Source organism: Ochotona princeps, chromosome 19 (genome assembly GCF_030435755.1).
Source record: "Ochotona princeps isolate mOchPri1 chromosome 19, mOchPri1.hap1, whole genome shotgun sequence".
Taxonomy (NCBI): domain Eukaryota; kingdom Metazoa; phylum Chordata; class Mammalia; order Lagomorpha; family Ochotonidae; genus Ochotona; species Ochotona princeps.
In genome coordinates this window covers 43,118,456-43,131,900 of record NC_080850.1, presented here as the reverse complement: position 1 = coordinate 43,131,900, position 13,445 = coordinate 43,118,456, and the positions used below count along the sequence as shown (strand labels likewise).

The following is a 13,445-nucleotide window of genomic DNA, read 5'->3' as shown; positions in this document are numbered from 1 at the left end:
CATGTAGATTTTACCTGTTTTTCCCCCACCAGAATAAGCTTGTTTTAAAGTCATTTTTCTCAGAGCATTGAGCAGTCCCCTGACATTTCACAGAGATCAGGACATCTTCTTGAATGCTTTATTGAAACTGGGATTTTACAAAACTGCTTCGAAGCAGTTTTTAAACTGGGGGTGGTGGTGGTTTGAGATCAAGTAATTATAGTTTGTAAAATATAAAAAAATAAAAAGAGTGAAGAAAAGAGAAACAGAAGAAATGAACAAGAACTGGCTGCAGCCGTGCGTCACCGAGGCTGTAGGACGAGCAGGATTTTCCCATCTGGCTTTGCTGTTGGCTGCTGCAGTGGGTGCTGGAGAGCGTGGTGTACCGTGGAAGCAGACAGCTGGGCAGGGGAGGGACCAAGGTAGGACTGCCGTGGGGTCTGTGCATGGCACCCCGCCAGTGCCCTGAAAAATGGCCAGCATGTCACAGCTCACAGCTGGGTGCAGAAAGATTTCTCTTTAATTTGGATGGCTCAAATTTTTTTCACAGCAGGGCACCCTTGAAAGAGTCCAACATCAAAGAGGACGGGTCTCCCCAGTCAGACACCAGTCGCTCCAGGATGGAGGGAAATGAATGAAGTGTCAGAACTTTTCCAGTGCCGGCATTCCTGCCAAGTGCCAAGCTAAAGATTCAGTACCTCGCATGGACCCCAGTGTCCGGAGGATGGCAGCCACTTCTCCAGTCTCGCTGTAACCAGCAGACAGCACGTCTAAGGAGGACGCCACGGTGGCCAGCGGCAGCTTCACACTCCAGTTCCCAGCATCCTGGAGTTGAATGGAATCCAACTGCACCCAATAGTTCCTGGGGACGTTGGGGGATGCTCAGAGCCACTGGTCCCCTACATTGACCCCTAGTGTGCGGGGAGACCCCGTGTCATGCCTTCAGGTGGCCAGCTTGCTGATAGAACCATCACAGAATCTGCCATGGTGTTTTACTGTCCATTGGCACTTCCCAACTGTTTTTCTGATTACTGTATTTCAGTGCTGACTGTGTGTTAGTATTATGTGCAAACTCAACATAAACCTCTAATGATTTTCTAATATTTCTGGAACTTGATGAATGTCAATTGACAAAGTACAGTATCCAGCTTTATATCAGCATCACCGAGAACGCAGCGGCAGTGTGGCTTACATTACTCATTTATTTTACGGGGCGTTTGTGACCTGACCTTTTGAAGCCTTGTTTCGGAATCTAAAGTCATTCCAGAAGATTGCAAACCACAGTGACAGGAGAGGGTTTTCTTACCATCAGCCGTGAAATACATTCATGGGAGAGCGAAGGAGCTATCGTCAAAATGAGAAATCTAGATGTAACATATAGGTGAGAAAAAGGAGAGAACGTGGAATGATGGGGGCATGCTAGCTGGCATTTGCCTAAAGGAAGAAGTTTCTGTTGTGAAATTTGTGTCTTCAGGCACAGAGTTGCCTGTGTTTTGGTGTTCCTGGTCGCTGTGACCTGTTGCCTATGGAATGGACAGCTTTACAGAGGCCCAGGGACGTGTGTCTCCATCCAGGCTGTGCTGGCTGCGTGTGTATACTTGATCAACAGATTCAGTCTTTCTCACGGAGTCGACATTTGCTCTGAAAATAGGAATTTGACAGATGACATTATTATGAACATACTGGAGGAAACTTTCAGATGCTCTTAAAGGAAAATACATCGGGGCAGTGAAAAAGACGACGAGGCACTGGTGGCTGGGGAAATGAGGTTGAGGCGTCCTTTGGCCAAAAATGTCACGGAGCTCAGAGGGGAGGCACCCCTACATGGTAGGCAGTGCTCAGTGAGGGGCTCGTGGGGCCCCAAAGCCACACCCAAGCCCTTGTGATAGATTCCTATTGGACCCAAGAAGGTTCTGGAATGATCTGCTGAGTTGCTATGCTTGTATTATTTGTATTGTATTATATGCCAAGGGCCACTACATTCAGCTGGAAACCGATTCACTTTAGGAAATGGAAAATGTGGACTTGAAGAAATAAGTGTTATTTTCTGTACAATGTTTACATTCATACGGCAATTTTGGTTTTTAAAATATGTTAATAGTCTTTTCTTTTTGGAAAACTTATTTTTGCTTTACTTGAAAAGTGAGAAGACCACAGACACACACGTGCTCACGTGTGCACACTCACACACAGAGCGTCTATCCATTGGTTCCTTCCTCAGATGGCTGTAGCGGTCTGGACAGAGCCAGGCAGGAGGAACCAGGAATCCGGAACTCAGTCCAGATCTCTTTTTTTTTTTAAAGATTTTTATTTGTATTGAGTACTACACTTAGAAGTTGTTCATATCTTAGAATGACGGAACAACCAGTTTATTTATACACCAATAAGGAGAGTAGATGATAAGGAAATTCAAGTACCACGGAACATGCTGAAGATACGTCTCTAAAATTGAAACTGCTATGAAGCTTTTTAATTAACTTCAGAAATATTCTTCTCAAGTTAAGACTTGTGCTTGGATTATTTAGGGAGAATCCTCATTTTTATTTGCCCTCTATGCATTCAATATGCATATGGCAGGACATTAACAGTTAATGTAATGAAAAATTGTGCTTATACTGTACATCTGTGTATGTGCTTAGAAATACTTGTTCATCATTCATGTGGTAATTCTCAGCAATAAGGGACATTGAACTGCTATAATATATGTTGTGGAATTGAATTATTTAAACAGCCTAAGTATTTCGTTCTATTATAGGACCCTTTCAGTATTGGAATAAAAGTGTATGGGTATTTTATATTGCATCTTGATTAAAAAATATCATTCTCTCTTAAAAAAAAAGATTTTTATTATTATTGGAAAGCCGGATATACAGAGAGGAGGAGAGACAGAGAGGAAGATCCTCCATCCGATGTTTCACTCCCCAAGTGAGCCACAACGGGCTGGTGCGCGCCGATCCGATGCCGGGAACCAGGAACCTCTTCCGGGTCTCCCACACGGGTGCAGGGTCCCAAGGCTTTGGGCCGTCCTCGACTGCTTTCCCAGGCCACAAGCAGGGAGCTGGATGGGAAGCGGAGCTGCCGGGATTAGAACCGGCGCCCATATGGGATCCTGGGGCATTCAAGGCGAGGACTTTAGCCAGTAGGCCACGCCGCTGGGCCCAGTCCAGATCTCTTATGTGCAGGCAAGGGACCCAAACATGCAGTAGGAGGCTGGATCAAAAGTGGAGCATGGACTTGAACCAGAAACTCCAGTTTGGCATGCAGGTGTTCCAAGCCATGTCTTAATCACTTAGCCAAATATTAACTGCTGGGGTTATTAAAAAAATTATTTTCCTTATTTTAAAGGCTGTGAGAGGGAGAGACACAGAGAGGTCTTCCATCCCCTGGCTCCCTCCCCAAATAGCCATGAAGGCTGGAGCTGGGCTAGGCAGAAGCCAGCCAAGAGTTTGTCTGAGTTCCCCATGGGGATGATGGGAGGCCAGCTACCTGGGCCATCTTCCACTGCCTTCCTACATGCTTTAGCAGGGAGTTGGATAGGAAGTGGAGCGGCTGGGATTAGAACCAGTGCCTACGTGGGGTATACTGTCATCACAGGTCGCAGCTTTACCTGCTGTGCCACATGCCATCCCTCGGCATTATTTTTTTTATTAGACTCAGAAGTCTAAACTGAAGCAGCTGGCTTTCTTGGGCAACTCCTTGGTATCGTCGTCTTAGACTTTGATCTTGTCTTTCAACAATAGTTGACTTCCTGGAGTGTAGAAGATCCCGTGCAGTGCATGCATGGATGGATTTTTCAAATGGTTTAAATGCATTCCTGCCCTCAGTAAGCGTATGATCTGGTCTGGTAACTTTTAGCAGTGATGTTTTTGCCCATGCACCATCTAGACAAGCTTTTCAAAAAGTTCATGGAGATTATTAAACAGTCTGGATTATAAAAACATTGTGGCAGCAAACAGGCATCATTCTATTTTTCCATGAACATTTGGAAGGATTGTATCGTGGCCAGGGTCCCGAAGCAGGCGAGTGGATTATAGCGGACTGATGTTTATCCTATGCTGGTAGCATGGGCCTGTGGCTGGCTACAGTTCCCGGAGCCCTTAGTGGGTGCCCCGTGTGGGTTTACATCTTCATGTGATCTTTGACAACAGTGCCTGGAAGCAAGGGACTATCATTAGCACTAACCTTCTACAGTGGACATGTCAGCTTCCACAAGAGCTTAAATAATGACTCGAAGGCATGTCACCAGTCATGTGCCCAGTGTGTTTTCCAATGCGGTTTCTCAGGTGACATACATTTGCCTCTTACAACCCAAGCCTCCCCTCTGAGCTTGACAGAAAGCATCGTGTGGAGATGGAGTGAGGATATGTAGGGCAGCCTGTCCTCTATGACTGCTGTGTCCTCCATGTGCTGTGACGTGTTGGAAACAGTGGTGCAGGATTCGCAGGTACAAGCAGAACTCGAGCCCACAGCCTCTGCTCTCTGATGATGGTGTATTGCATTCCATCATCACACGAGCTTCACCTTTGCTTTGCATGGGGCTGAAAAGCTTTGACTTGGAAAGTTTTTTTTTTTTAAATCCCAGCTGTTTAAAAACCTTAAAATCAAGGTTTCCTTGCCTTTCATGGTGATTTCGTCTTCAGTGTTCTTGTGAGAATTCAGTTTGGTTCCTTCTGTGTGCTGGGCCCCGTGTGAGATGTTTGGGTATAAAATCGGCTCCCTCACCCCACCTGTCAGAGGCTGGCATGTCAACACACAACCCAAGGCTGACATCCAGGCCCTTGGCACAGGCTGTGCGCAAGCTGGGGACACAGGAGAGGGAGGGGGAGATGTCTGCCTGCTCCCTAGGGTCCATTTGATGTGAGAGCTTCATACTTCCCTTTCTTGCTTGCTGTGACAAATGGCAGGGTCCCAGGATCTGAGAGGAGCAGCTGCATGTGGAATTTGTCACTCAGGTTGCCTTTGGTGAGGGTGGTTGGCTTTCTAGGGTGTGGGCAGGACACAGAGTGGATCATGTGGCTTAGGTGCAGAAGCAGAGGGTGGGATGGTGGGTGTGGGCTGTGGATCGGTGGTCTCATTTTGCTAAGTCATTAATTTTTTGAAACCCCAATTTCCTTAAGTGTAAGTGGACCGAGTCAGAGACGACGACCCCAGAGGTTCCTTTCGAACTGGACTTTCCTAAGCTCAAAATTTAGCCATAGTCTGCAGCGTTCTGGTAGAATCAGTGACCAAAATCTGTGTGAAGGCCTTCGCTATGACACTGGATGCTGTGCCTGAGGGCTCTAGCACCAGGTCCCCAGGAAATGACGCACTCCAGAACTGTCATACAAGTAGTGGTAATTGCCTGGTGCTGGGGTTCTGTGCCACCAACCCTTCCTTCTTCATCAACTGTTTTATTGTCAATTGCACCTTTAGACTTCGAATTCATGGGGATTCTTGGCTTGAAAAGATACTTGAAAATCTTAGCTGACAAACAGGAGAAAGAAAAAGCAGCTTTCTTTTTTCTCTCTGAGCTGGAAAACTACTGGTCAGTTAGTGGTTCCTGTGTGGCTCAGGATGGGTGACAATTTGCAGTGTTTCTAGACTGTCCCTTGCAAGAGTCCCCATCTGTAGCAGACTGGTGTTCGATGCTGGTGATTACAGCTGTGGTTACAGGCATCAGTGCTTCCTGAGGCCAAGATACTGAGTAAAGGAGCAAACTAAAGGATGTGTGAGGCAATTGTAAATTATCAGGACCATGGGAATTGTAGTTCTCTACACTGTCCACAGGGGGCCACCTTCTCTCAGTTTCAGATGCTCATTGCTGGATACTAGGGACCTGTCTTTGACTTGTTCCAGAGAAATTGGTATATAATTAGGTAGCTTTTAAAAGATATATATATTTATTTATTACTGGAAAGGCAGATTTTCAGAGAGAAGGAGAGACGGAAGGATCTTCCATCTCCTGGTTCACTCCTCAAATGGCCACAATGTCCAGAGCTGTGCTGATCAGAAGCCAAGAGCCAGGAGCCTCTTCCAGATCTCCCCCGTGGGTGCAGGGCTTTGGCCATGCTCCACTGCTTCTCCAGGCCACACACAGGGAGCTGGATCAGAAGTGGAGCAGCTGGGACATGAATTGGTACCTGTATGGGATGCCTGTGCTTGTAGACAGAGGATAAGACAGTTGAGCCATCGTGCTGGCCACTAATTATGTAGCATTTGAAAAAAATTAAAACATTGTGGCCAGCATTGTGGTGCAGTAACGTAAGCTGCTGTGTGTGATACTAACACGTGTGTTTGAGCAATGGTTTGATCCCCAGCTGCTCGGCTTCTGATCTGACTCCCAGCTAGTGCACCTGAAGCACAGTGCCGGGCCCCTGCCTGCCATCTGGACACTGTTGGCTGCAGCCTGATCCAACTCTGGCTGTTGGGGCCAGATGCTGTCTCTGTTTTTCTGCATCATTAAATAAATTAAACCCACCGCCCCCCAAATCTTTTTAACAAACTTTATGCAGAGTGAAGTTGGGTTACTATTTTGAGTTTAATCTGAGAGCCACTAGTGGGCAAATTTCACTTTAGGGAAACCTTTTCACAGCCAGGCGTATGCATGAATTCTTTGTTGCAGAAGATGGTTTTCTCGGTGTCTTCTCACAGGCCTGAAGCAGTGGCCAGCTGTCATTGTCTCTGAGGTGGCTGCTGTTAATGAGAGCTGGCTGTGCTCAGAGACCACAGAGCCCAGGACCAGCCTCTCGCCACAGGTGTGACTCCCAACACTTGCATGTGTTTTACTGCTGCTGCTCTTACTAAAAGCAGCTTCCTGTGCTAGGAACATATGCCCCTGGTGCTTCCCGAGGTCTAGGGCGGCAGTGAGAAGCCTTTGGCTCTTTTGCTGCTGGCGGTTTGCGCTGGATGATGTAACTTAGTGAGAATTTGCGTGAGGGTTGTTGCAGCCGAATGAGGGATGCCCCAATAAATGTTTTTGAACTGAAACTGTTAAAATCTCCTTCAGAAGATAAGAGTGAGCTCTCCTCTCTGGTTATCTTTCTAATCCCATTTACTAAAACCAAGCACAGACCAAAAGCAATGTTTTTTTTTTTAAGATTTATTTATTTTTATTGGAAAGGCAGATATACAGAGAGGAAGATCTTCTGTCTGATGGTTCACTCCCCAAGTGGGTACAAGGGCTGGAGCTGAACCAATCCGAAGCCAGGAGGCCAGAGCCTCTTCCAAGTCTCCCACACGGGTGCAGGGTCCCAAGGCTTTGGGCCGTCATCGACTGCTTTCCCAGGCCACAAGCAGGGAGCTGGATGGGAAGCGGAGCTGCCGGGATTAGAACCGGCGCCCATATGGGATCCCGGGGCGTTCAAGGCAAGGACTTTAATCACTCCACTATCGCGCTGGGCCCAGCAATGGTTTTAAAATAGCAGAAGCAATAACCACAGCAGAAACCTGAGGTTGGCTATGTAGTGAAGTCTTGGTGTGGGCATAGGCTTTAATCATGAGTGACAGCATCTGTGTCTGGATGACACGGGCAAAATACAGAGCAACAGAGAGCTAGGTTTTCTTTCCACTTATTTTTCTCTCTTTGATATCAAAAAAGTTTGGAAAAGCAGAAAAGTTAATGGACAAATGGCTGCGTATTCACAGAAAAAGTGAATAAGTGTTAGCATATAAGCAATAACTATTATAGAATCAGTTTATAAATGTCATATATAAATTTACATACAAATGAATAGGTATAATATAGGAATATACTCATGTTTGCTTATTACGATATATGCTGCAATAGAATATACTAAAGTATTGGTAATTTTAACAAATGTCAAGCTATCATCTACAACTTGATTTTTTCAATTACCAGTATGTTTATGAAAATTGTGTGTAACAACTGTTTCATAATAGTTCTTTCCTTTTATGTAGTTCCACTGTTTCATGGGATAGACAAGCTACAACTTATTTGTTCATCCAGCGATTGGCATTTCTGAAATTCCTCAGTTTCCTGTTACGAGGCTGCCATGTGTGTCCATGAACTTGTCTCTTGGACTGCGAGTGACTGCCTAGAAGTGAAGTCGCTGGGCCAGGGGATAGACCTATTTTTGACTTTCTTGCTGAAGCCCTCGCCAAGGTGCCAGCGCCACACCGTGCTCCTGTTAGTTAGGCTGCAGTTAGCTTTCTAGAACAGGTATGCCAAGTTTTGAGGATTTTCTGTGCAGGACAGAAGGCTTGGCTTTGAGCTGCTTTGCATGTTTGTCTCTAACTGTACCGATTCATTTGTTTAGCTTCCTTAGGGAGAACGGAACAAATACTAACACTGTTGTACAGTTCATTCAGAGTGAAGTGCATGATTTTCGGCAATACTTCACTGCGTTTAATTATTTTCTCAAAATGGATCTTAATCTAAATTTAACTCTCTTGCCTTCATTCTCACTATTTGAACAAAAAATATTTCTGAGCTTTTCTGCATTTTTATAGGTCCTGAGGGGGTTGACTAAACACTTTGCCTGCGATTTTCAATATTTTTCTGCTTATTTAAAGTCCTCTCAAAGGTAATAAAAACAAAATAACTCTTAGTGTTGGAATTTAAGGAGATGAACTTATGCCTTTTGTTTTCTTTTTTTTCTTTCTGTTTTGTTTTTTTTTTTTTAGAACACTGAGGTGTCCAACTTGAAGCTTTACTTTAGTGTCCTGCAGATGGAGGACAGCTTCCTGAACTTACCATTGTTAGCACAGACTGAAGTCAGCCCAGGGCTCGGCACCTGCACTTCCTTCTGCCTGCTTGCAGGACTGCGGTCCAGCCTGGTGCTTTTTATTTTCTTAAACAAAGCTCTTAAATGGTAACAGAGTTAAGCTAATGATGGAGAGTAATGATAGGGTACCGAGTAGTACCCAGGGCTTGTCTGAGAAGTGGTCTTAGCCCTCAAGTTTGGATATCCTGTTTTCTCTCAGTTCTGTTTGCATCTTACTAGACGAATGAACACAGTGGGCATTAGAAACTTCTGGCCCCTCAGCTGCCATTTTAAGAAACACTGAGTTTAAATAACTATTTAAAAAAACCAATTGGTTTATTTGAAAGGCAGTTAGAAGAGGAGAGATCTTCCATCTGCTGGTCACTCCTCAAATGGCTGCAACAATCAAAGCTGAGTCGGGCTTAACCAGGAGCCTGGAGCTTCTTCCATACCTCCCGTGTGAGTGTAGGAGACCAAGTACTTGGGCCATCTTCAGCTGCTTTTCCAGGCACAGCAGCAGGGAGCTGGGTCACAAGTATAGCAGCCAGTCTGCAACTGATGAGCGTGTGGAATTTTTGGTGTCACGGGTGGTAGCTTTACCTGGTATGACACAAATTTAAAAATATAAGATTAATTGATTTCAAAGGCAGAGTTACAGAGAGGGAAGGAGAGACTATGCCTTCGCTGTTCGTTGTCCCAGTGACTGTAACAACCAGGATTGGGCCAGAGCCAAAGCCAGGCAGCAGGATCTTCTTACTGGTCTTCTACACAGGTGCAGGAACCCAAGCACTTGTGCCATATTCTGCTGCTTTCCCCAGGCACTTTAGCAGGGAGCTGGGTTTGGAAGTCGAAGACCTGGGACTTGAACCGACTGCAATGCCATAGGGGATACTAGCATCGCAGGTGCTGGCTTAAACTGCTAAGCCACAGCATCAATTCTGAAATATTCAACTCTTAATGCCACAGGCCTGAAAGCTCTGAGAATTGTGCTGAGTCAAATGCAAGAGCCCTGTGGTTTCATTTGGACGGGAGATCTTGGTTGTATTAGTGTGATAAACACCCTAGAGGAGACCCAGTGTGGTGGAAAATACACTGAGGCCTGGATTTAATTTTTTGGTACCAAGATCAACTTTTAATTCTATTTTCCATGAGCTTTCTGAAGGACCCTCCTGTGTATGACCTGATATTTACAAATTCATGCAGTTTTTGCTCCTTGCTTTGGGGGCAGGTCAGGTGGGATGTATATAATTCTGCTAATGTTTGGCAAGATCACTGTGGCTATGGACAGGAGGTATGTTGGAGGGGTCTGGAGAGGCTGTAGGGAGATCAGCCACGCAGCCTAGAAGAAAGCCTGTTGGGCTGCAAGGGTGAGGCACAGGCACATGTACCTGAGAAACATTTAGGAGGCACCTTCCGCCTGAGTTGGACTTGGGGCGGTGAGGGCAAGACAGTGTCAAGGTTGTCTTCAATGCTGGGAATGAGGTTGTAGGATTGGAGTAGGCGTCAGTGTCACGTGAAAGGCTGGTATCGTAGGGGGAGCTGAGGCCGGGGAAGCCCAGTGCAGTGGCATGTGCCATCCTGTGTAGCATTTGGGAGCGCCCTGATAGCTAGCCACCTGCCTGTCCTCCTGGCGGACCTCAGTCTGCAGCAGGCAGGCACTCTGAGATCAGAGTGTGACACGGGCGCTTGTCTTCAGGGTGGACTGGCTTGGGGGCTGCCGTGCAGGTGAGCGACTGCCTAGGGTAACTCCAACTACAGTGTATGCGAGTTTGTTCCAAATACTTCGTAAGAATTTCTGCCAGTATCCATGATGGAAGGTGTGTTTGCTGGGGCAAGGAACTGGGTCATGACCAGTTTTTATCCCGTTGAAAATCAGCAGTGGGGTTAAAGGAATCAAGTGGCTTTGTGCAGGGTCATGTTGGCTGGAAACAGTGGGAGTCCTAACCAGCTTCCTAGAAAACAGACAAGCCATGGAAGTCCAACACAATAGCTACGGAATCCTGTGAGCTTGCTGGAGTCTGTGTTGGCCTTCTCAGGTAGTAGGCATAGCCACCACCTGCCAAGTTTCCGTTTGCTGGCATTTCCCCAAACCTGGGACTTTAACAAAGTCATTAGCCCTCACTATGACACAAGCCAGGAAGCGCCTCCTTTGTCTCCGGCTAAACTAATCATCAGCTATGACCTGCCTTCCCCACAACCCCTTCTTCTGTCTTTACTCAGTCGCAAGTTCTCTGACAATTGTCTTTCTGAAATTAATGCCTGTCTTCTGCTTGTTGGGGTGGAGAGGAATGCATGGAAGAAAAAAAGGAAAACCCAGCCTGCTGACTGTAACAAGACGTTGTCATCGCGAAGCCCTGGGGCCCCAGCATGGAGGCACTCAGCTAAGAGCTGACTTCAGGGCCTGCGTGTGGCATCTGAAAGACTTGGTCTCCTTGTCCGGGGGGCCGGGGAGTGGGGGGGAAGTAGGAAGGCTTGAGAGCAAGCCTAGGAGGTGGAACACCGAGCTGCTACGGGCAGAAGCAGCTGACGGGATGTGCTATGGGACGGTTCAGCTGCACTGAGCTCCCCTGGGAGAACTGGACCCCCAGGCCGCCAAGCTGCCCCCTTGTTTCCTAGGCACCCCTAGGTTTGCCGTGGCTGTGCTGCTGAAGCTACAACTCCCCCTGAGGTGCCCCAGATGGGAGGCGCTTTCTAGAAGGTTCTGAGATGCCACTTCTCACTTTGCATGAGACGTTCTGTCCCGTGCTTGTCGCCGGCCCGGGGTTGGAGTGGAATGAAGATGAGGAGGAGTCCAGCCTGAGCGATGAATCTGAGACCAGCCTCAGCTGGGACTCCTATAGTCCGTGGGAAACGGCTCCCCCCCGCCTTTCCCTTTTTGTGGGGTGGGACGGGGGCAGGGAGGATAGGGTCTCTCTCTGTCTCTCTCATTTATTAATTATTTTTTTTTTTTGGCTTAAGACTCCTTGGGGTTTCAGGTCCCCAGAGTGGAGCTTCTTTATCTTCTGTGAGGTGAGGGGTCATTGACTGCCCCCCAAATTAGAGTCTGTTTTACCAGTTCTGTAAAGCTCCCCAAGGCTCCGACTGCCTCCTGGCGGGTGTCACCCGGCTCGCCGGACAGGCGGACAGGCGGACAGGCGGACAGGCGGGGGCTGCTGCCCACGTCTGCTTGTGTGCTGCAGACTGGGGGCCTACGCCGGGCTGTTTGGACCATTCCAGCACGGCCTTTGCTTTCAGCTTGCTCGTGTTTTCCAGCAGCTCATTACTTCAGGCTAGCCTGTCAAGATAGGGTACGTGCTCTTTGGGAACCACCATCGCATCCTTGAGGGATCACAAACATGTTTAATTCAGGGGAGATTGGCTCGATAAGAAAAACGTGATCGACTTGCATCACCAAAACATATTTTCCCGCGATTCCAGTTGGGTTGCGGCAAGCATCGATAAGCGGCGGCCAAGCCGAGGGCCGTAAATCTCCACCAGGACCGCCGCTGCAGACACCCAGGGAGGCCGGGAAATGATTGCTGATGATTCGTTCTAACTACTTGACCTTCTGACCTCTTCTCCAGATATATGATCAAGATGGGACACTTCAGCACTTTATTGATGGTGGGGAGCCTAGTAAGTCGAGCTGGATGAGGTATATCCGATGTGCAAGGCACTGCGGAGAGCAGAATCTAACGGTAGTTCAGTACAGGTAAAGTATACCTCGCGTACCGCTTCCCACAGTGCAGGCCCTGCAGCTTGCTTCTGCCAATGCAGCCTTCCTGCTATCCGTCGTCATAGGCTGGGAGGGTTGGGAGGGGGCAGAGGGATCTGCATAAGGATTGGCAGGGATTTGGTTTTTTTTTTGTTTATTTGTTTTCTAGGTTAGGCAAAAAAATTTCAGTTTCTACAACAGTCATTTAATAAGCACTCGGGGAAAAAAAAGGTAGACCCTGCCCTTGACCCAGCATGCATGGTGAGGTCACTTCCTGCGTGGTGAGGCCACTTCCTGCTTGACCACATACCATGGCCTGGGTGTCAATGGCAGACACATAGACACAGGGGTTTCCTCAGCAGGTGCACTTGCATGTAGTACCAGGAACCCAGTGCTGTATCCTTGGGAGGACTTGATTCTTTGCACCGAGAACTGGAAAACGGAATGCCCAGCACCTAAGGCTGTTCTTCCTGAGCCGTCGTGATCAGCAGTGATGCTGAGCCACCGTGACCTTCCCCTGCCTCCTCAAAGATGCCGGAGTGTTAGAGTCTGGACCTTTGACATGGCAGGGAGTGCCTCCCTGCTTCCCAAGATGTTGAGAGACAGCACCCTAGAGTGACAAAGCCAGGCGGAGCCACCCGCAGTCCTCAAGGCAGGCTCTGGGGGAGCTGAGAAGCCCTCTGCATCGGCAGGTGCACCTGCTGGTCCCGCCTTTCCACACAGACTGGAGGGGAGATGAACAGGCAGGGACCATCAGACAGCAAAAAAGCCCTACCCGCTAAGTCTCTTTGCTCAGAATCCCTCGAAAACATGTGCCATGTAAATATGTGAGCTGTTATAAACAGCCGCGAGCGCCTTAGAGGCAGAAACGACTGTTTAGCTTTCCTGGGCACCATAGACACATCAAAGCCCAGGGCCACAACTTGGAGTCTTGCCGGTGGCTGTTTTCCTTTTTCACCCCTCCCCCCATGTTAAAAACTAAAAGAAGAATTCTTCCCCTAATAGGTTAAAGGCTGCCCCAATCTGGCTTGCTCTCTAAAGGTCTCCAATTCCAAAGGAACCTGTTTGAG

General features: G+C 47.6%; 1 protein-coding gene across 1 annotated transcript in view; it reads left to right on the top strand.

Annotated features, from left to right (window-relative positions):
• Positions 1 to 13,445, top strand: part of PRDM6 (PR/SET domain 6) — a 96,992-nt gene that overhangs the window by 49,511 nt on the left and 34,036 nt on the right. The window contains exon 3 of the mRNA XM_004586363.4: positions 12,245 to 12,372. Within this exon, the coding sequence (XP_004586420.2) occupies positions 12,245 to 12,372 (128 nt within the window). The remainder of the gene's footprint in view (positions 1 to 12,244; positions 12,373 to 13,445) is intronic.